Source organism: Tasmannia lanceolata, unplaced genomic scaffold, assembly GCF_043159265.1.
Source record: "Tasmannia lanceolata isolate RefF3 unplaced genomic scaffold, GAP_Taslan_0.1 ptg000029l, whole genome shotgun sequence".
NCBI classification, from domain to species: Eukaryota; Viridiplantae; Streptophyta; class Magnoliopsida; order Canellales; family Winteraceae; genus Tasmannia; species Tasmannia lanceolata.
In genome coordinates, this window is record NW_027518706.1 from 2,524,796 (window position 1) to 2,548,922 (window position 24,127).

At 37.6% G+C, this 24,127-nt stretch overlaps 2 protein-coding genes across 2 annotated transcripts in view; one reads left to right on the forward strand and one right to left on the reverse strand.

Moving 5' to 3' along the window:
- Window positions 1-9,552, reverse strand: part of LOC143859135 (putative LRR receptor-like serine/threonine-protein kinase At1g63430) — a 31,174-nt gene extending 21,622 nt beyond the window's left edge. Inside the window, exons 1-5 of the mRNA XM_077369817.1 lie at window positions 9,085-9,552; window positions 8,704-8,842; window positions 8,549-8,620; window positions 7,990-8,133; window positions 7,741-7,896 (exon numbers count right to left, since the gene is read on the reverse strand). Coding sequence (XP_077225932.1) covers window positions 7,741-7,896; window positions 7,990-8,133; window positions 8,549-8,620; window positions 8,704-8,842; window positions 9,085-9,157 — 584 coding nt within the window. The 5' untranslated portion in view covers window positions 9,158-9,552. The remainder of the gene's footprint in view (window positions 1-7,740; window positions 7,897-7,989; window positions 8,134-8,548; window positions 8,621-8,703; window positions 8,843-9,084) is intronic.
- Window positions 9,553-22,306: 12,754 nt separating this feature from the next.
- LOC143859214 (uncharacterized) lies at window positions 22,307-23,318 on the forward strand. Its single transcript, XM_077369909.1, has one exon. The coding sequence runs from the start codon at window positions 22,433-22,435 to the stop codon at window positions 23,288-23,290; it is 858 nt and encodes a 285-aa protein (XP_077226024.1). The 5' UTR covers window positions 22,307-22,432; the 3' UTR covers window positions 23,291-23,318.
- Window positions 23,319-24,127: the final 809 nt, after the last annotated feature.

A 24,127-nucleotide genomic window follows, 5' to 3' on the forward strand; every position in this document is an offset into this window, starting at 1 on the left:
GTGTCAGAGAATCAGTTTGGCTTCATGCCCGGACGATCGACTATGGAAGCTATCTTCTTGATTAGGCGGTTAATGGAGAGATTTAGAGAAAATAAAAAAGACGTTCATATGGTTTTCATTGATTTGGAGAAAGCGTATAGGGTTCCCAGGAGTGTTATGTGTGTTGGAAAATTATGCTGTGGAGATGCGGAAAATAGAGAAGAAAAGAGATGCTTCAAGGTGCGATGTCGCTTTCCTTAAGACAATATTCGCCCCCGCCAGTAAGTGTGCAAGGGGTACCACAAATTTGCCTCCAAGATACAATGAAGCCTGGTGTAATCTCCATCAAGATGTATGTTGACGCTTCGCACAAAGCGGAAACAAACCCAAGAATCACCTTCAGAGAACAAGTATTTGAGACCCTAGTTACTGCTTCTGCAGAAACAGTAAACTAGAAAAGTTTCTGTAAAACAATAGTTTAGAGAGGCTTTTCAAGAGAATAATTGCTTTAGAAATTGTCTTAAAAAAAAATTAAGTGCTCCAATTGCTCCTTTCGACGATGCGGTCGTGCGAAGTGTAAAGTGCGCCACTAGCGCCCTATAGCCCATTGCCCACATAGTGCGTGTGCGTGCGCGAACGGTGCATTGCACCGTCCCGCGGGTCCACCCAATGGCTAAAACCCATTGTGCATTAAAGTAATAGAGAGAAGAGGGAAAAGCTATATAAACCTCTCTTACTTTTTGCCTAACCGATGTGAAACTATCTTTCCAAAGCTACTTTATTCTCTTTTCTAAAAAGCAACCACCTTTACAAAACAAAGGTACTTTTCTTTGAAAATACTTTTCAAAGGCTATTTTATTTTGAAAATACACTAACAATCCCCCACCATTTCAAAATCAAAAGTATTATCTCATCATACTTGGAACTCTTATGCATAAATGAAGGTATCTTACGATTTGAACCTTCACTTAGTGAGAACATATCAAAGTTGACAAGAACGGCATAGTAGACGTGTCTTTGAACTAGCGATTCTATATAGCCAACCGGATACATTTCACACATAAGAAATTCATTTCTTCAGGTGATTCTAATCAACCGACACGTGAAGTGGCCTTGTGTCTATATCTCAGTTTCATGAGCGCTCTAGAGACTAGCCAAGTCCCATAGAAGGCGGCACCACCTTAACATTCACGTAGGTATGCTCAAGAGTGCCCCTGTAACTATAGCACGCTAACAATTATGCTACGAGCCTATTAAGAGCCCACTGTTCAACCTCCTCCGTTACACATTACAGGTACCAAGCACTTTACCTTGGGATGTCATTTATATAATGCTTGCAATCACTTCAAATGATGTACTTGGGCTCATTGAACTCAAGACTTGATGTCTCTTTAAGCGTTGAGTCGAGTTTCTATCATTAGTTATCATATGTTACTGGCCCATCCCTATAAATGTCCTAAACACCATATCTCTTGCCAGACCTTTTGTTAAAGGATCAGCCAAGTTTTGACTTGACTTCACAGAATCTATAGTTACTACTCCATCAGTAAGTAACTGCCTAACAACGTTGCGTCTAAATTCAATATGCCTGGACTTACCATTATAAACATGATTATATGCCCTTGATAGTGTGGCCTGACTATCACAATGCACATAAATCGATGGCATAGGTTTTGGTCAAATCGGAATTTCTAATAGCAAATTCCTTAGCCATTCTGCCTCTTTACAACATGAAGCCAATGCAATAAACTCTGCTTCTATGGTAGAAGTAGTTATGCAAGTCTGCTTCTTAGAGGCCCAGGAGAAAACTCCCCCACCAAGAGTGAATATCCATCCACTCGTTGATGAATAATCATCATGCTCAGTTGGTTAACTGGCATCTGTGTATCCTTCTAATACCATAGGATACCCATTATAGTACAATCCATAGTCTATAGTGCCTTTTAGATACTTTAGTATCCTATTTATAGCATTCGAGTGTATATAACTAGGATTACTAGTGAACCTACTAAGTTTTTCTATTGAGAATGCGATATCAGGTCTAGTGCATGTCATAGCATACATCAAGCTACCTATGACACTAGCATACTTTAACTGAGAAATAGACCTACCAGTGTTAAGATATAGTTTTACATTTGAATCAAAAGGTGACGATATTGGTGTGCAATCAAAGTGATTAAACTTTCTAACGACTTTCTCTATTTAGTGTGATTGGGTAAGAATAAGGTTATTATCTTACCTTATAATTCTTATACCCAAAATCACATCTGCTACACCTATATCCTTCATGTCAAAGCTAGATGACAAAAATCCTTTATTACTAGTGATACTATCCATATCAGTACCAAATATTAACATGTCATCTACATATAGACAAATAATGACACCTTTACTATTCTTGTACTTACTACATATACACTTATCTGATTCATGTATTTTGAATCCATTTGACACTAATACCTTATCAAATCTATCATGCCACTGTTTAGGGGCTTGTCTAAGCCCATACAAAGACTTAATTAATTTACAAACTTTATGCTCTTGACCTGGTATGATAAAGCCTTCAAGTTGTTCCATATATACTTCGTCATCAAGTTCACCATTCAAGAATGTTGTTTTAACATCCATTTGGTGAATGTGAAACTTGTATATGGATGCAAGAGCAATTAGAACTCTAATAGTAGAGATCCTAGCATCTGAGGCATAAGTATCAAAGTAGTCTATTTCGGCTTTTTGAGTAAAGCCTTTGGCAACCAACCTTGCCTTAAGCTTTTCTATGGTTCCATCTACTTTCATCTTCTTCTTGAAGATTCACTAACAACCTATAGGTTAGGATCCAGGTGGTAAATCAACTAGTTTCCAAGTTTTATTACCCATGATTGAATCCATTTCATCATTTATAGCCTTTTTCCAAAATGCTGCATCTTGGGATTTAATGGATTCTTCATAGGTTTTAGGATCTGTCTCTATGTTTAGACTTAACATATTAGATTCAAAGATCTTATCTCTTGATCCTTCAACTAAGTATATCACAAAGTCAGGACCAAAGTTTTTATCTTTTTTTTCTCTTTTACTTCTTCTAATTTCTATAGGTTCCTCATTACTTTCCTTTCGAGGTTCTAATGAAAATTCTAAAGTGGGTTAGAATCCATTAGTTTAGGAATAGAAGAGAACCTATTCTCAAAGAAGATTGCATCCCTAGGCTCGATAATGGTATTTATATCTACTAGGTCATTTGGTTCTATTACTAAGAACCTATAAGCTTTCCTATGATTTGCATATCCTAAGAATATGCACTCAATACCTCTCTCTTAACTTCCTCTTCTTGGGTTTGGGTACTTAGACTATTGCCCTACAACCCCAAACTTTAAGATATCCTAAGTTAGGCTTCCTCTTTTTCCAAAAATCATAGGGAGTTGCATTAGTTTTCTTATTATGTATTATATTTAGGATGTGACAAGCCGTTAACAAGGCTTCACTCCAAAATCCCTTATTTAATCCAGAATTGACTAACATGGAATTAACAATTTCCATTATAGTCATATTCTTCCTTTCTGCAACACCATTTTGTTGTGGTGTATAAGGAGCGAAATATTCATGGAATATATCTTCATTTTCACAAAAATCGGGAAATTGGTATTCACCACCCCTATCGGATCTAAGACACTTAATCTTAGACTCACATTGGTTTTCTACTTCTAGTTTGTATGTCTTAAATTTATCTAAGACTTCATCTTTATGGCTTAATAAATAAATATAACAGTACTTTGAAAAATCATCTATAAATGTTACAAAATACTTTTTGCCTCCTCTTGTTGGAGTCTCATGCAAATCAAATATGTCACTAGTATTAACTGAAGTAAAATGGTAGATCTTTCTACACTAGGGAATGGTTTAGTAATCATCTTAGTTTGCATGCAAATCTTACATTTATCTATCGTATTTTTATCATATTTAGGAATTAACTCTAACTTTACCATATCATGCATTTTTTCAAAGTTAACATGTCCTAATCTATCATGCCATAAAGTAAGAGAATCAACCATGTAAACAGAAACATTTACTTTATTGAAGTTTTTCTTAAACATTCTCTCATACATATACCCTTTCCCTACAAATGTCCTACCCTTGGAAAGTACAAACTTGTTGGACTCAAATACAAGTTTAAAGCCATTCTTGTTAAGAAGGTTACCCGAAACAAGATTCTTCATAACATTCGGTCCACGGTATACATCGGTAAGAGCGAACACTTTTCCGAAAGTGAATTCAAGTTCCACTTTCCCTTTGCCTTTGACTTCTGCAGTTGGAGAGTTTCCAATATAGAGAACACTCCCATCTTCGACCGGTACATAAGTCGAAAATGCACATCTGTCTTTACGGACATGCTTTGTAGCGCCCGAGTCAATCCACCATGCATCTTCTCCTTCGAGGAAATTAACCTCGGATATCATGGCAACAAATTTTTCTTTGTTTCCATCTTTGTTGCCTTGATTGTTCGACTTTTTATATCGACAGTCCTTTTTGTAGTGGCCATTTTGTCACACTGGAAACAAGTGCATTTGCGCTTCTTGTTCTTTTCAGAACCTTTGCCTTGATGCATTTTCCTCTTCCGATTACCTTTCCAAGGTTTAGTAAGGGGGTCTATTACATTGGCAACTTCCACCATATGGGCTTTAGAGGACATATTAGCAATATCATCTTTGTTGTCTCGAAGCCTTGATTTTTCCTCAATTTGGAGGGTTTGAATCAAATCTTCAAGAGTCATTTCCTCTTTTTTATGTTTTAAACTTTTTCTAAAGTCTTTCCATAATGGTGATAATTTGTCAATGATTGAAGGAATGATAACAGAATCATTAAGGTTAACCCCTTGTTGATATACTTGACTGATGATATGTTGGATCTTATAAATTTGATCCACTACCAACTTATCATCTGTCATTTTATAATTTAAAAAATGACTTACAACGAATTTCTTGGCGCCGACATTTTCCGCAAGATATTTCTCCTCCAAAGCCGTGCAAAGTGCACTTGCCGATTCCATGCTTTGATAATGATAGATGTCGAAGAGTTCGTTTGTCATAGAATTCAGGATGTGGCCTTTACACAAGTAGTCATCTTGATCCCACTTTCTTCTTCTACAGGCTTGGGCGAGCGTCTCATTTTCCACTTCTGCCGGTTTTGGTGTAGTCAGAACGTACACCACTTTGAGAGTGGTAAGAATGAAGTGAACCTTCTTTTGCCATCTCTTGAAATTGCCTTTATTGAAGTATTTCAACTTCACAAAGTCTTGTGTCATCTGCTTCACTGATTGTGCCATGAAGTTCTCCAAATAATATTGTCTTAAGATTGTTGGAAAATTCTGTTGTGGAGATAGGGAAAATAGAGAAGAAAAGATATGCTTCAAGGCGCGATGTCGCTTTCCTTAAGACAATATTCGCCCCCACCAGTAAGTGTGCAAGGGGTACCACGAATTTGCCTCCAAGATACAATGAAGCCCGGTGTAATCTCCATCAAGATGTCTGTTGACGCTTTGCACAAAGCGGAAACAAACCCAAAAATCACCTTCAGAAGAACAAGTATTTGAGACCCTAGTTACTGTTTCTGCAGAAAACAGTAAACTATAAAGTTTCTGTGAAACAGTAGTTTAGAAAGGCTTTTCAAGAGAATAATTGCTTTGGAAATTGTCTAAAAAAAATTAAGTGCTCCAAATTGCTCCTTATGACGATGCGGTCGTGCGAAGTGCAGAGTACGTCACTAGCGCCCTATAGCCCATTGCCCACGCCGCGCGTGTGAATGCGCGAACGATGCGTTGCACCGTCCCGCGGGTCCACCTAATGGCTAAAACCCATTGTGCATTAAAGTAATAGAGAGAAGAGGGTAAAGCTATACAAACCTCTCTTATTTTTTCCCTAACCGATGTGGAACTATCTTTCCAAAGCTACTTTACTCTCTTTTCTAAAAAGCAACCACTTTTACAAAACAAAGGTACTTTTCTTTAAAAATACTTTTCAAAGGCTATTTTATTTTGAAAATACACTAACAATGTGGTGGGCCTTGAAAGTAAAAAAATGCCTACTAAATATGTTGATGTGATTAAGGATATGTACGATGGAGCAGTAACTAGTGTCAGAACCATGGATGGCATGTCTAGTGAGTTTCCAGTTACAATAGGACTGCACTAAGGATCAGCTCTAAGCCCTTATCTTTTTACACTAGTTATGGATGAGCTTTACGGAGGGTATCCAGGATGAGGTGCCGTGGGGTATGTTATTTGCAGATGACATAGTATTCATTGATGAAACCGAAGCAAGAGTAAATGCTAAGTTAGAGTTATGGAGAACTACTTTGGAATCCAAAGGTTTTAGACTAAGTAGGACGGAATATATGGAATGCAACTTTAGTAATGTAAGGGGGCGGGACGAAGATGTAGTAAATATGACTGGGCAGGAGGTACCTAAGAGAGATATCTTTCGCTATCTTGGTTCAATTCTACATAAGGAAGGAGGGATTGAAGAGGATGTTAACCATAAAATAAGAGCAGGTTGGTTGAAGTGGAAGCTTGCCTCGGGAGTTCTATGCGACCGTAAAATCCCTACCAAGTTGAAGGAAAAGTTTTATAAGACAGTTGTGAGGCCATCCATGCTGTACGGCTCAGAATATTGGGCCACCAAGAAGCAGCACGTGCATAAGATGAGTGTAGCGGAGATGTGAAAACTTAGATGTATGTGCGGCCACACAAGGATAGATAGAATTAAAAATGAAGACATTTGTAAAAAGGTCGGGGTGGCACCAATTGAGGAGGAGATGAGAGAGAACCGCTTAAGATGGTTTGGACATATCCAACGCAGGCCTTTGGATGCTCCAGTGAGAAGAGATGACTCGTGCCAAATTGATGGAGTAAAAAGAGGTAGGGGCAAACCGAAAACAACTTGGGTAGAAAAGTGAGGAAAGACTTGATAGCTAGGAATATAACAGAGAACATGACCTTGGATAGGATAGAATGGAAGAAAATGATCCACGTAAAAGTACCCAACTAGAGCCAGGATTAGATCCGGGTAGATTCCTTCTTCATGAAATTTTTCTAAAGGATTCATTTAGCCGACCCCAACTAGTTTGGGACAAAGGCTTTGTTGAGTTGAGTTGAGTTGAGTATTGTGTAAAAAAATCAAAATTTGAGAATTGATTAACATATTTTGGCGAATTCATGAATCTTTCTTTTTGGGGTTTGCCGAATCCAACATGGATACGAATCCAACACTCGGTATCCATGTTGGATTCTGACACTCGTACTTGTACTAATGCAACATAGTGGATAAAATATTAACTCTTTGCTTATTCTGAGTTCCCGTTCTTAAAAGTTCCAATAACTCTCATTTTTCGTGTTTAGAAATTTTAAAAATGCATATTTCTTTGGTCCTCAGTCAAATTATGTCATGTTTCACCTATGCTTCCAAGACAAATACTAATTGGGAAACATATGTTTCAATGGAGACATGCCATACAGAATAATATGTTCTCAAAATGGAGCATTTAATTCTTGAACTAGATTAAATTCCAGAATTTGAACAAGAAGAAAAGATGTGTTCCATAAGTAATTTTTTGAGTAAGAATTATTAAAAGAACACCGTCTAGAACCATTCAAAAAAAAAAGAACACCATCTAGAAAACTACCATAAGAAAGATCTAAAGTCTAAACTTTAATCTCCCCATGACGCTAACTATATAAAAAAAAAGTAAGAAACACATTGCCGTTCCACTTACATTTTCCCATGCAGGCCGGATGTGAAGCTTATTGAGTTGCTACTGCCAGGAACAGCTCCTTGAAGCTTATTCCTATCTAACCGCAGTTCCACAAGGTTCATTAAATTACCAAGCTCAGTTGGGATGCTCCCAGTCAATCCATTAGATTGAAGGAATCTGAATCAGTGAAAGAATTTAGACAAGCCATGGATAGCAATAGATCCAACCAGGGGGGAAGACTACTTAAAGCTAGTAATGAACACAACTTACATTTCCTTAACATTGTTCAAGTATCCGATCTCACGAGGAATTGTCCCTGAGAGTTGATTCATGCTCAAATCCAACACTGTGAGGCTTTTCAACATGCCAATCTCAATGGGAATTGTCCCAAAGAAGCTATTTTTATGAAGAACTCTGTGAAATTAAATGAAATAGACCTCTGCTATTTAAGCCTCAACAAAATCATTTCTTTTTGCCTAATTATTTGATTAGGCCCTGTTCGTTTAAGATTATGACAACCGATTGTGAGTCCAAATCCAATTATTGGACTCAAAATTAAACGTAATTTTGAGTCCAATAATTGGTTTTGGACTCACAATCAGTTGGCATAATCTTAAGGCCCCATTCATTTAAGATTATGACAACCGATTATGCGTCCAAAACCAATTATTGAACACAAAATTAAACATAATTTTGAGTCCAATTTGTTAAATTTCGAGTCCAATAATAGGTTTGGGACTGACAAACGGTTGTAGTAATCTAAAACAAACAGGGCCTTAATAGATTTAAGAACAAACAATTATAAAAGCAAATCAAATAGAAAGCATACAGCTTCTGCAAGGAAGTCAGGAGGCCTAGTTCTGGTGCAATAAATCCCTTCAAAGATGAGCTAGAAAGATTTCTACAAAACCCAAATCCAACATAATAGTAAGATCTCAAAAATATAGAGTTAAGTATGCTATCAAATAGACAAGCATTCCTTACAGGGTTATGACATGATCTCGAGCTGGTGAGCAGTAAATTCCCAACCAGTCACAAGGATCTATATTGTCTCTATTCCAATTCCCCAAAACCAAAGGAGGGTCCTCTTTGATAGCTTTCTTGAAGGCCTTCAATGCCACAACTGAAAATTTTTCAACAACCCAATCAAAAGAAAATCTAAAATGAATGTTTTTACTAAGAATGTCCATAGAAATCCAATGCAAATCTTCAAAGATCCGAAAAATAAATAAATAAAATGTACATTAGATCACATGACCTAAACATAGAGTCACATCTAGCTATACATCCATGGAGGATTTTCCTATATTTCCATGCAATCAAAATCAAACATCAAAGCAAGTAAAAATAAAAAATAAAATATACCTTGTTCATATATAAGGGAATCACAAGATAGAAAGAGAACAGAAAGCAGCAGTAAAAACCAAAGTGATCTCATCCTTTAGGCTTTAAATTCTTCCACTGAATTCTCTTAGAAAGAATGAGGATTTTACAGAAACCCAAATGAAGAAAGACCCATCAAATCAAATGATTAGATGAAATCAAGAGGATAATAGAAATGGGTTTTTGGAAATAAGAAAAAAAAGAGCAAACCCAAGTTTGGATCTTTGTTTGTGTAACAACCCATGAGAGATAAAGCAGTCAAAAGATGGGGAAAAGAGAAAGCGAAGAGCAGAAAATGTGGGTTAAAGAACAAAGAGACAAAAGCCTTCAAAAATTAAAAAAAAACAAAGAGACAATAGAGAACAAGTTGGGATTTGAAACGAATAAAGAGAATGGGGCCGAAAGAAAAGGGAGGAGAGGGGGAGTGGGAGAGAAAGTTATGGAAGAATGATTTTTGGGTTTTGAATTAAGTTACTGATATACGCATTACCATGTTTTAATAATTGCACTAACTCATCTTGACTTTTCTCTTTTAAACAGCTCTCAAATGTTATTAAAGTTCCCAAAAAGCTTTCAAATGTCAATTAAAACCAGAAAAAAACAATATGAGTTAGTGCAATTATTAAAACATTGTATTTTCAATATTAGTAGCCTTGAATTAAATGGGTTTATTAATTGGAATTTTTTATTATAGAAATATGAGACAAATTTTATAGTTAATGATGATTTGATTAACAGCAAGCTCTAATTAGCTGGACAAATTTTATAGGTAATGATGATCTAGTCCGTTGATCTTGATAAGACCATGAACAGATAAGCTTAGCCCCTTGATCCAAAGGGATGCTTTATATTGCTTAGAAGAGTTTTGGTATTGATTATTTCCTTTCCTAGACGTTATATCAGCTCCTAATGTGAGTAGGTTTGCAATTTTTCTTTCGGATCTAGGTAAAAAGAAAATTGTAGAAAAGCTTTTCTTTATGGAAAAAGTATTATATAAAAAAAATTCCAGAGACTAGTAGGCTACCAATTTTCCTTGAAAAATAAGGAAAATTTTCAGTTTTGGCAAAAATTCTATTAAAATTAGTTTACCCAATACTAGGAAACTCATTTCCATGAGAAAAAAAAAATTCCCATAGTATGGCGGGCCCCATCGCCGGTAGACTCTGTTAAAAAATAAAACTAATTGAATGATCATAACCATTTGATTAAACTGTGTGTTTTAATTAAACATCAGCGATTTGCTATTTTTACTGTCTATTTGAAGTCTACTCAATAGACGGCTAGGATCATTTGATTAGTACAATTTTGTACAATGAATCATCACAGTATGACCTACAATATGGACTCTTTCCAGCGATTAGCCTTAAGAAAACTCTAAGGAACGCAGGTTATAGTCTTTGGGTTCAATCCAAGGCAAATGATCAACGGTTCTGATCACATCCACTCTATCCATTTGTGTTGTGATGCTCTAATCTTAATGTCATTTTCCACAAAAATGCAAATCAAAGGGTTTGGATTATCCAACGACCCCTATTTTTTGTAGCCAATGAATGGGCCCAAAAAACGAATGGTTTAGATCATTCATTCAAGTGGGTCCCACGCCTTTGGGTGTGTTGATATCATTTTCATCTATAGCATTCTAATATTAGTTCTTCGTACAGTCTAAGAGTGGCTTACTGATGCTTTAAGTATCTGCGAAGTATTTTTGAAGCTTCAACCGACTTAACAAGGAAGTGTGAGATAAGAAACTACTTTAAAGCTTCTTCTACTTGAGTTGAATTTGTACTTGGGGAAAACTTTCAAAATAAATAACGGAAAAATCTTCAGAATTCTTCCACTCACCCAAAAGTTCTGAAAGGAAAATCCATACATGGCCTGTGACCTATCTTTTCTTATTTAAATGTTTAGGAGAAGGAACAACCAAACCCCACATGCTACCTTTGTACTCTTTCTCCTTTTTCTCCTAGAGGTGAGTTTGGGGTCCAAAGCAAATCATGGCTAATGTCTGAGTCTGACTGAGTGTGTCGCAATTTCAAACGTAGACTCGGCCGAGTCAATAAAACGAGTCACTTATTTTATCAAGAAATGGACCCAACTCCTTGTTTAATTAGATAGAAATGTATATTTATATATGTAAGGGCCATCGAATGAATGGTTTGCATCACCCAAACAATGTGAGCCCCACTGTATTTTTGGCCGTATATAACTTATCTACTCCATGGAGTAGGAGTAGACACAAGTTTGATGATCCTCATAACTACCCAACAAATTGAAAATTTAAAGAAATAAAAAATGTTTGATAGCTGCATTTCAATTTTCTGAGTTTAATTTGTTTCTTCTTTTCTTCTTGGTCCTGAAAGGGAGTGAAATAACTTCATTATGTTGTTTAGATAACAACATTGCTTAGTGGCCATGCATCGTTGTGAAACATTTGAAAAGAAATGGAGGTGGTGAGAAAAGGTGATTGACATGGGTTTTGAGTATTTAAATGTGAAGAAAAGATTGAGATAGTTTTCAAATAAAGCATAGAGAAATAGGATCCTTTGTCAATTGTCTTAATAAAAAAACAAGTGAGACTGGCTTACAGCTTTTCAAAAGGCACTCCAAACAAGGCCCATTTCTTCATTTCACTTGCTATTAAGACTACCCATGTGCTTCCTTAAAGCAAAAACTGCTCCTTTTGGAAGCATCCTTTTGCTTTCATGGAGGTCTAAAGCATTTGGTCGGTCATTCAAATAAAATGAGGCCCACCAAACCCATCATGTTATTTTTTGTATTTTTTTTTTCTTAACGAGAGAGAGAGAGAGAGAGAGAGAGAGAGAGAGAGAGAGAGAGAGAGGCTCTTTGGATGTAGGGAAAATATTTTTTGGAATTTTTTTCAAGGAAAATGAATTTTCCATTGTTTGATAAACTGATTTTTCATTGATTTTTTCCACAAAAGACTTACTAAGCCCTAGAATTTTTTTTCTCTATGAAAAATATTAACTTTATCTATCATAATTTACTTTTCCCTGGATCCAAACACCCAAGATATCTTGTTTCTAGGGAATATTTTTCTATGAACATTATTATTTTTATTTTTCATAATTTTCTTTTCCCTATATCCAAACACCCACTGAGAGAGTAGATATCTTGTTCCTTTCACTTGAAGAATTCAAATACACAACACTTCTACCCATGATCTTCAAAGAAAGTAAAGCCCCTCATCATCCGGAAATAGCCCTAAGCCTTAATTATTAGGCAAAATGGGTGGAAAATGACAAGTTCAGCAGAGTTAGTCTATAAAACTATAAAAGCATGGTAATTAAGCCATGAACTGTTACCCTTCGCATTGAAATAAAGAAGTTTTTGTTAGAGTTACATGTACTTTTATAATCATTTAATTATTGAAAAATCAAGAGTCGACATAGTCTTACACGTTTAAAATTGCAGAATATTAGTTGTATCTCCATGCAACACATGGGAATTTAAACAAGTTTCTAACAATTTTTATACAGTAATTGAATTTTATATGCATGTAGATTTGGGAGGCATGGAAGAATGGGTCACTTCTCCTTTCACATTACAAAAAGACTGGATGAGATCTCATAAAAGCCTAAGACTTCAATAAATAATATAGGGATTTAGAATACATGCATGTTGGGTTACCAAGAGAATATTACACTTGTAGATATCTTTTATAAGAGCTGAAAAACAAAAAAATGGTACAAGCCTCAAACGCCTTGCAACCTTCCTTCCCTACAACCCCATCTCCTTATTGCATTATTCAGTAGTGTTCTTGATGGGGTCCGGATTCAGCACTGATGGGTCTGAACTCAGCACTGATGGGGTCCGAACTCAGCAACCAATTGGTTGTTGACACGTGGCCCTCACAGGGACCGCTGCGAAGCCAACACCTGTCCCTACTAGGTGTGACACCTGGACCAATCAGGGACTTCCACCTACCTTTCCTAGGTATGAGACCTGGTCCATACAGAGGCCACCACCTGTCCTGGACAGGTGGCTCAGAACTACCACCTGTCCTAGACAGGTGGCTCAGAATCACTATAAATAGCCTTCACTTGTGCTAAGGTGAGGGATTTGAAAATCAAAACCCTAAGCTTTTGCTCTGACATTGCTCTGCACTCCTGCTCATACTGACTTGAGTGTCGAAGCGCCCGTCCGGAGCACCACTCCGGGTCGGTCCTCTGACCCTTTATCTTCTTGTCTGTGCCCTTGTGCAGCGCAGGACTCCACCAGCCCTTCAGTTGTGCTGTGTCAGATCAGCCTTTCCGGCCCTACCATAACCTGTTACCGATTTTAGACCTAACCTCTCTCTCTCACACACACACACTTTTTGGAGTCTGCTTGTGCCCTATGTACGTGATTGAGACCGTTCATCACAACGGCAAAAATAAGCCTGCCCAAATGCCGTTGATAATACCTTAATCAATTTCATTTAGTTTACCACCAAGAAAAGCTAAACATTGATTTTTGTTGTTCTATATCTAATGCATGGGATGTCCATTCGGCATGGGACCAAGTCTATGTGGGTTGTCTAAGAATGTTCTAAGAGATCAACAGTCTTGATTAAACAAACATGCTTGTGTGGGACCTAGAAATTCCATGTTACCATTGAACTGAACAATCTAGTATTTCTCTTGGAATGCACTACAAGAAAAAGAGCCTATAATGACGGAAATATTTCTGCTGCTATTTAATCGTCGCCATAATGTAATAAGGGTTTTGCTAACGAGAAGGGTGCCCTTAGGCAGTGGCGGAGCCAGGATATATGCATAAGGGAGCCAAGCTTATGTAGGCTTATACATAAGGGGGGCAGGCCTTCAAATTTTAAAGGGGGCTGGGCCCAATTGAGTTGGGCCTATTAAGGATTTGGCCCAGCTCAACAGGGGCAACTGCCCCCCCTTATGCTACATGTAGCTCCGCCCCTGCCCTTAGGGCACACGTTAAGTTGCATTGGGAAAGGAATTTTACACATGTTTTGATAAAAATGACTCAATACGTTTATAAAATTCTCAAAGATGTGAAAAATGATTGCAAAATTCCTTTCCCAATGCACCTTAACAAGTGCCCTAAGGGCATCCGTTAGCAAAAACCATGTAATAATTGAGACGGTAAAAATTACCGTTGCCATTATTCATAATTAGCAATGGTTGATTTTCAACTATCATTAAATGAATTTTTAGGAGGATAGTTACTGATTACACGACACAGTAGATGCTCAAAAAATAAATTTAAATATTTTTTTACCTAAACTTGGCGACGCAGACAATTACCCTCGTTCATATTTTTCGCTGCTTATTACAGACTTTCGCACCAACAGTTGCCACCATATTTTTCCTTTTTGGTGACCGACATTAAAACCCATCATGGTAAAATTCAATTGCCAACGGATATGAACCGTCGAGACTTCAGTTTCAACTTTAGCGCCAAAGGTTGTAGGCAATTGTAATTTTGCGGGAGACTAAAATTTGAAACCGTTGTGGTAAAATGCAAGTTGCGTTGCAATTTTTTTTTTTTTTTTGACTTTAGCACCAAAGGTTACCGCTAATTATTATTTTGGCGCGACGGAGAAAAAACAAAGACCGTCGAGGTAAATTCCGAGAAGCGACGGTTGTCATAGACTCATAAACAGTTGCCAAGAGGACCTGCCGACCATAATATGTGTTACGGGAATCACATGATTTTAGGAAACGGATTCTAACAACCGCCACAAGATATTACTAATAACAAAGGAAAAATTTTCGTCATATAAAGTTCAACTTGAACTAACCCGAGAGCTTTTTTTTCAGTCTCTATTTTTTTTTTTCTGGGTCTCACTCACTCGCCATCTTCTCTTTTCTCTCCCTCCCTCCCTCCCTCCCTCTGGTATCACTCTTGCTAGTGGCATCTTTCTTCGAACGGTCTCTCGAACTCGCTGGCGTCTACGAAGGGAAGGAGGAGGAGGAGGAGAAGGTACGCCTCCCCTTTTGATTGAAACTATGGATACAATGTTATATTCATATTTTTAACAGTATGTGACTATCATCTAATATTCATAGTTTTTTTTTTTGTGTGATTACAATCTAAAATTCATGGTTTTTTTTAATAACATGTGATTATTACTATGAATTGTTGGCGTTTTATTGTGTGGCCCACATTGGTGGGTCCCACTTCAAAAGAAAACGTTAGTTTTTCTATTCTCTTTCTCCGCAACAGTTGTATTTACAAAGGGAGTCTTAAGGATAAATCTTACTTAAATATTTTGAAACTCTAAAACACATGAGTGTTAGAGGTGTGGAAGGACAAATTCGCGTGTGCCGAAATCTATCAATATAGGTTGCGTTTGATGGGAACCATTCTCATACGATATAGCTAAAGTTCCATCATAGAGAGGGTCCCTAATCTCAGAGAAAAATTGTGCCTGCGATTCCATCGATCGAGCCTTAAGGTCTTCAACAGATTAGAAGATCTCTCTTCTCTTGTTCATGTGCAGAGAAGATCATGGTTCGTGTTCATGGTTTGCCAAAGCTTGACTGATACGTGAGCTTCAAATCTAATCGTCATAGCCGGAGGTAAGTTCCGCATCTAATTTCAAATTAAATAAAGTCTAACATGAATATGATGTAATATTCATATTTTTTTTCAATTATCAAGTCATTTTTAATGAATGGATATTATGTAATTATCATGCCATTTTAATTTATTAATGAATGAATTTTATGTAATTATCATGGCATTTTTCATGTAATCAATGAATGAAATTCATGAAATTATCATGCCTTTTTCATTTAAATTATAATAATAAATTATGTTTTTGTATTATCATGTATTGTTTTACATTATTTTTTTTAATTTCTTGTGTTATATTTGGGATTGATGTTTATTTTTAATATGATGCAATATTTTTTTATTTTTTCGTGATTATCATCTAATATTCATGGTTTATGATACTATGTTATTATTATTATGACTATGATGTAATATTCATATTATTTTTTGAAAATTTTATGTCATTTTTAATGAATGAGTATAATGTTATTATCATGTCATTTAAATTTATTAATGAATGAATGAATTTAATTATCATGAAATCAATGAATGAAATTCATGTAATTATCATGCCTTTTTTCATGTAAATCATAATAATGCATTATGTTTTTATAATATTATTTATTGTTTTATAATAATTTTTTTGTATTATCTTTGTGATGATGATTATTTTTAGTATCATGTAATATTCATGTTTTTTTCATGATTATCATCTAATATTCATGGGTTTTTAATAATATGTGATCATTATTATGAATATCATGTAATATTCATATTTTTTTTGAATTATCAGGTGTAAGCCCAAGATCCAACCCTTGGCATTCCTCTATCTTGTTTTGATGATTCCAAAACACGAGTGATTCTTTGGTACTAATTATGTTTGTGCGTGAGTTTTAAATTTATTTTAGGTTCAAAGTCAATGAAGCTTTGATCAAGGCTTTGGAATCATCTTGGGGAATCAACGAAGGGCAAAGAAGTGAAGATCCAAGTTGAGGACTTGAAGTAAAGAAGAATGAAGCTCATTGAAGATCAAGTCAAAAGTCAGGTCTTTATTATGTAAAATCCTATCCAACACAGCCTTCATAAGAGGCATCAAGGGGCATCTAAAAGAAATTACAATGAGTTAAAACAAGTCTTTTTTTATTTTAGAATGTAAAATCTATTCCCTCTCTTAGGATCCATTAGAGGTACTCAAATAACACATAAAATAATCCTAAACAAGTTAAACAAATAAAGGGAATTAAGTGAAACAAAGCCCAAATTGCAAAGCGAAGGAAAAAATAGAAGATGCCAAAAAAGACTGAAGCTCGGCCAACCGAAGCCATCTCGATCGACCAAAGGCCAATTGGGTGTAAGATAAAAAAAATCCACTTTGCCGGCTTCGGTCAACCAAACCCAGTTTTGGGTGTTTTTTATAAAGTCATAACGGCCTAGTTGAGCACACAACTAACTAGTTTTGGGTTGATTTGGCTATAGAAAGGAGTTCTAAGCCCTTACCTATATTGAAACACTCTCAAACTCTAATTGAATACCCTATTGAGTGTTTTAACACCCATGTACCTCTCTTGGAGATTATTAGAGGGATTGAAAAACGTTCAGCTTGTATATTCTTGAGAGATCCATTGTATTGAGCTTCTTGTGTTATTTACGTTTGAAGAAGGCTTTTTTTTCATCTTTCTTCATTGTCCGGGTTTGGACAGAACCATTATAAAAATACGGGTGCAATCTTTACTCTTCTCTTTATCTTTCTCTTAACACTTGTATTTTTATCTTTTAAGTTTTAAATTGCAATTGTTCTTTGTTTAAGTTTAATTCATCTTTTAAAAAGGAACCAAAGTTTTTGAAAAACTCAATTCACCCTCCTAAGCTTTAACCCCAAGCTCTGCTTCAAGAGTCTTCCGGGCACCCTCCGCCACTAAAAAGATGAAGGAAGATGAAAATCAAAGACTTTTCACAAGGCAAACACAACAATAATCTCACCACAATCACTCAAAAGGATTTGCAATTGAAACATGTCTCTAATTTCGTCAAATATAACCAAATAGAGCCAAAAAGAGTTTATGAACTTAAGAATATGTTCCAATAGGTTTAGAGAGTGTGTAAAGGTTTAAGAGGCTTATAGGCCTTTAAATATGCAAGGGAGCCCACAACTAGCCGTTATTGGGCTCTCAACGGCTATTACAGAGGCTACCCACGGAGCTCCGTGTTGGCCGTTAGGATCTTTTTTCTTATTTTGTACAGATCCGCACCATGGTGCTCCGTGGGATCTTGACGTAGGGCAAGTGGTGGAACCGGTCGGAAAAAATTCATATTTGATCTAGGTTTAGAAATATAAGATCAAATCTGAAATTTACGGGGTAAATGTGCATGACATTTCATGAGAAGAGGACTGATTTTGCAAGAATTCAAGGATTGATTTCCAAATTAGATCTGAAAATTTATTTTTCAACAAACTACGAAAGGAAAACGAGATCTATGAGCAGATATTAAAGGGTCACATAGAAATTCATATGATCTAAGAATAGTAAAGAAGGATAATGCAGAGAAAATTGGATAGAATTCCTAAGATAGGAAAAGAAAATTACATACTTCATTTGATCTTACACTCGACAAGATTTTCTCATAGTGAAGGTGCCGGATCTTAAACTCGACAAGATGAACCAACGATCCGAAGAGGAAAGGCACATCAATTCATGACGGTGTAAATCTCTAACGGATGAAACCTCCATCTCTTCTCTTAGAACCCCTCCGATTAGGGCTGCACAAAAAACCGTCCAAACCGATAAACCGAACCGAACCCGGCCTTTCGGTTTGGTTTAGTTTGGTTTTTCTAGGCATTGGTTCGGTCACGGTTTAGAATTTTACCAAACCGATCCCATCGGTTCAGTTCACGATTTTTGAGTTTTAATCCGAAAATTGACCGAACCGAACCGAGAAATTGAGGAAAAGACGAACTGATTTTGTGTCATTATCAAATCTAAGGTGAGTTAATATCATTTGCAAAGAGAATGGTGGTAATTAAAACAAGAGAGGTGACGAGGTGTGCCTATATCAATTCCCTGTATTCAAAAATCAAAAGTAATGATACATTGATACATTCACCACTTCCCCTTAGACCACCCCTTAGAAGTGTAAAAGAATAGTGGGGCTGTCCAAGAGAAGAAAAAGGCGGGAGGCAAATATATCATCCCCTTTATAAGCCATCGATTAGGGTTAGAGAGGGGTCTTTTCCTTTTTTTCGTCAGAGAGAGAGAGAGAGAGAGAGACCCTTCTCCGGCAACTTGGTCAGAGCTCCGACCATCTCCACCCTACCCTCTTCCTCAAACTCATCCTCACAATCTCACCTTCTCCCTCCGACCGACCTCCATTAAAACCCCTTCCACCGACCACCATCTTCTCCTTCATTGAACCCAAATCCATTAATTCCGACCACCTCCTTCTCCGGCCGATCACCCTGATCTTCTTCCACTTCTCCTTGATCACCACCATCAAGCCCACTTCTCCTTTTGTTTGGATAGATAAACGTATTTAATTACTTGATTTGGATCTGCTGTACCGGATAAACCGTGAACCGAACCGGTCAAAATTGGTTCGGTTTGGTCTGGTTATACCCCCATCGGTTCGGTTACGGTTTGGATTTTCTCCAAACCGATGGGATTGGTTCGGTTAAAAAAAGCTCCCTAAACCGAATCAGACCGAACTGTGTGCAGCCCTACCTCCGACCCCCCTACAAACTCTAAAATTTCCAAAAATTACATTTTTAAAACTCACTAATCTCTACCCAAACCCCCTATTTATAGACATTTCAGCCCCTTTAAGTGATCCACATAGTAGTGCTCCACACACCTACACTTATGACCCACTTACACATTTACACTTCTAAATACACAATTACACACATTCGCCACTACCCAACCAGATCATAGCTTCTATGTCCAAATCAAATCATAGGTTCTTCATCTCTAAACCATGCCTGGCAAAATCTTAGCCATTGATCAACATTCACCCCACGCCAAAGCTTGGCCCTATCTACATCATACTCACCCCCTTAGAAAAGAGCCTGCCCTCAAGCTTAGCCCTGCCGCCACAAAAGGGAGTACCAAATTCTAGAGTCTTTACAGCTTGAGTTGCTCATGAATCCTCTAAGTTGCTACCCAAAATTTATGCAACTTTCCAAACAATCCGATCCCAAGTCAGTTTAATGTGTGATGAAGGAACGTATTTCAGCTTTCCCCTGTGCAAAACAGCCATGTTAAATATTTTCGGTAATAGCATCACTGCATCAGCCCACATGCCTGTCCTGCTGGCGTTATGTGAAACTGCAGCTCGTGGCTGTATTGATGTGCACAAGTCCAGAAAATTCAGCAAACTACTCAATTTATGTCACACAAACTTCCCCTAGTCAGTGGTTGCTTTCCATTTGCATCAGCAAATCCTTTTCTCGTCACTTTTTGAAGAATTGCATTTTTTTTTTTTTTGGAAATGTCATCTTCCCTATACTCTTGGAAGGTCAAGGAGATTGGCATTTTATCTATGCCCACTGTTGTATCTGAAGTTCTGAACAGTGTATCTCACTGGAAGCACAATCTGTGAACTCATGGGTATGCACGAGCACGACAACCAAATTCCTTATCCAACCGATTATACCAACTTCCTGTCAATTTCAGTCTTATAAGAAATGTTTCCATCACTGGATCGTAATTCCATGTCCGAGCAGAAGACGATTCAGCCCCAACATAATAAATCCCCATTGGGACCCGGGTAGAACTCACCCTCAAAAGCTAGCCGTTAAGGGGAGGGTGCCCAAGTCCTAATACATGAGGGAACTACGAGATCTTCCATCGGGGTTACGACACCCCGGCTATGTTACCACTTGTTGCGATCCGGGTAGAACTCACCCTCAAAAGCTAGCCGTTAAGGGGAGGGAGCCCAAGTCCTAATAAAGCCCATCCACATCTTTTACTTTACCAATGAGGGATCTTTTCTTTCACGTGGAACCCCCAACAATCCCAATGTGCACTTCATGTGTTTACACGTTAAACTCATTGACTTTGAGAGCCTTGATAGCAGCCCTCCTGCACTTGGTGAAGCTAGTGTTAGAGGGAGGTGATGCTTCATATATTGATCCACCATACTTGTAAGACCCATGATGACCATCCAAAAATGCATGGATGGGTAAGGACCTCCATAGCGTTAACAATCTCTGTTCTAGCTACTAATAAACCACAGCCAATGTCAAAGTAACTGTGAATTGGTGCTCTTAGGATACAGTTCCTTCTCCTAGGAATCCTCTGAGAAATCTGATGTGCAAAAAGATCCACCACTGCTCCTTATATTGTAAACTTGATGCTACCACTTCGCCCTCTGTTAATATCTACCGGTCTTCAACATAGCAGAACTGAAACAAACCTGACCAAGAGTTGCCTTAGTGCATAGTTTGAATTTCTTATGCAATTTCCCTCTGCATAAGAAATTCATCTCCACTTCTACTATTAGTAATCTGTTGGAATGAACATGCAAAGACGAAAACTTTGGAAGAAAAACTTTAAATTCCCAATTAAAGAATCAAGAGACTAGTCTTTGAACAGATGCATAACGCATTGGTTCTTTGTGTTGTACGAGTCTAAATTTCAGCATTCTAAGCATGCCTTGGCTTTATAGGAACCTTGTAGATCTAATAGCTTCCTCAGCCAGCAATTGTTCACACAGCCATTCTACACATAAAATGGTCAACAATACCCAAGCAGCTGATCGATCATGCATATAATAAAGGCAAAACGCAAAATGAAATTGCAAACTTAATTCCAACTCAATTAGCAGTTTCTGTCACCCAGAGTGGAAGTCCAAGAAAAGAGACCCAACATACTCTGGGTGGTCTAACTGGCAATGGTGTTGCTAGAGATGTTGAAAGGAGGGAAATGGGATAAATTGTTAAATGATAAGTGGTGTTTATCCACTTAGTAGGAGTCCAATAAATAGTGGTTAGTTGCTTAGCTCCAGGGTTAAGTTGCTGGATTTTAGGAATTAGCTAGGGGTGCAACTTGGGTTGGGTCAGGTTGAGCTTTTGCTAACAAATGAATTGGAATCAACCCGAACCCAACCCGATGTTATAGTAAAAGCTCAACCCAAATTCCAAAAAATTGACCTGAGTTGCACCCCTAAAATTAGCTCTATGAGTCTCTTTTTTATGTTTTGTGTCAAGCAATGTGGAGGGCGTCTTGAATCTTATTAATGAAAATACCAATTGGTGGAAGGTTTCCCTCAAAGCAAACTAGTGCTTTACATTTCTTTCATCCATTCTCTCCATTCTTGTCTCTTTCTACTATCCTCTTTCATTCAAAATTGCTCCACGAAGGAAGAAGGGTAGAGGGAAGAGCCAAGTGTTGAAAATTAAATCGATATTTTAATGTTTGTCGACAACTCTTGAGATTGGTAGATCTTTGGCGGTTGGTCAAAATTTTGGCGCATGCAAATCCGAAGATATCAAGGCATGCAAATAAGATTCGTAAAAATCCTTTAGTATTGCTTTTTCTTTGTATTGTATTTATGGTATTGAATGTGTTAGGTGTTATGTGATGTAACATGAAAATGACATGCATTCTATATAATGCATGGTGTGTGTGAAATAAAAGACAGACGAATCTTAACATATCTCTCTCTCTCTCCCCTCCCCCCCTAGCTTTCTCCTAATCCAGTAGAAGAAATACACTGGTGCAAATATCATTTTTCAAAAGAGAGTTATTTGAGTAGAGTTTCTGGTTCCAACATCTGGTATCAGAGCTGGTTTGTAAGTTGAATCATGGCGGCAACCAATTCGATTCATTTACAACTTCCAAAGCTCATGGGGAAAAATTACGACAACTGGTCCGTCCAGTTAAAAGTATTTTTTCGGTCCCAAGATTTGTGGAATCTGGTGGAGAGCGGCTACACCGAAGTAGTCGATTCAACAGCATTTGAAGAATTGAAGAAGGAGGAGAAAGATCTATTGATGGAGACTCGCAAGAAGGACAAGAAGGCATTGTATGCCATCTTTCAAGCTGTAGACGAATCAGTATTTGAAAAAATATCAGCGGCGAAGACGGCGCACGCAGCGTGGGATCTTTTGCAAAAATCCTATAAAGGCGATGATCGGGTCAAGCAAGTGCGGCTACAAACATTGAGAGGTGAATTTGAGTCTCTAAAAATGAGCGACTCGGAATCAATCTCGGAATTCTTTGATCGGGTGCAATCCATAGTTAACCAATTAAAGGGTAATGGTGAAAAAATTGAAGATCAAAGGATTGTGGAAAAGATCATGCGATCTTTGACTACAAAATTTGACTATGTTGTCGCTACAATTGAAGAAGGGCAAGACACATCAACCATGTCGATAGAACCGTTGATGGGTTCATTGTACTCCCACGAGCAAAGGATGAACCAGAAGGCCGGCAGCTCTAACATAGAGCATGCATTGCAGAGCAGATTTGTTCAGACAAATCATGGTGGCTATCAAGGCAGCCGAGGCCAAGGACGCAGTCTAGGCAAAGGAAGAAATAATATCACTGGTAAATATAAAGCTGGTGATATTAATAATTCCGGAGATCGCGGTGGTTATACCGGAGCACATGACAAGTCCAAAGTCAAGTGCTACGATGCCGAACGAGCACTACAGACTTGAATGCCGAACTCAAATGCCGAACGAGCAGACAGAGCATGCAAATATAGTTGAAGCTGAAGAAAACATGGTTCTGGCGTGCAACGATGTTGAACTAGATTACGAGCGTACAAATATCTGGTATCTTGATACCGGGTGTAGTAATCACATGTGTGGAAGAAAGGAGTTTTTCTCACGCTTGGACGAATCGGTACGTGGTGAAGTTAATTTTGGAAATCAATCCAAAATTCCGGTGATGGGCAAAGGTGACATAAAAATCCAGTCTAAGAATGGTACTGACACTAACATTGCAGACGTATTCTTTGTGCCGGCATTGTTCTGGAATTTGTTGAGTATGGGGCAACTTTCAGAGAAAGGGCACGATATTCATATCCTAAATGGTGTGTGCACCATCAAAACTAAAGGCGAACGTATGATGGCAAAGGTGCAGATGACAAAAAACCGAATGTTCCCGTTGAATCTTCACACGAGAACCGAGATGAATTTACAAGTGATGGAGAAAGATAGCAATTGGCTATGGCATCTTTGGTTTGGTCATCTGAATTTCCGAGGATTGAGGATCTTGGTGCAGAAAGATATGGTAACGGAACTACCTCTTATCAACGCTCCAGATCAGCCGTGTGAAGGATGTCTTCTCGGAAAACATCGCCGTGATTCTTTTCCGGTCGGAAAATCACGGAGAGCCAAACAACCGCTGGAGTTGGTTCACACAGACATATGTGGACCAGTTGAGGAAGAATCTCTCGAGCACAAGAGGTATATGTTACTTTTCATAGATGATTTTACTAGAAAATGTTGGGTTTATTTTCTAAAAGAAAAATCAGAAGCGTTTGAAAATTT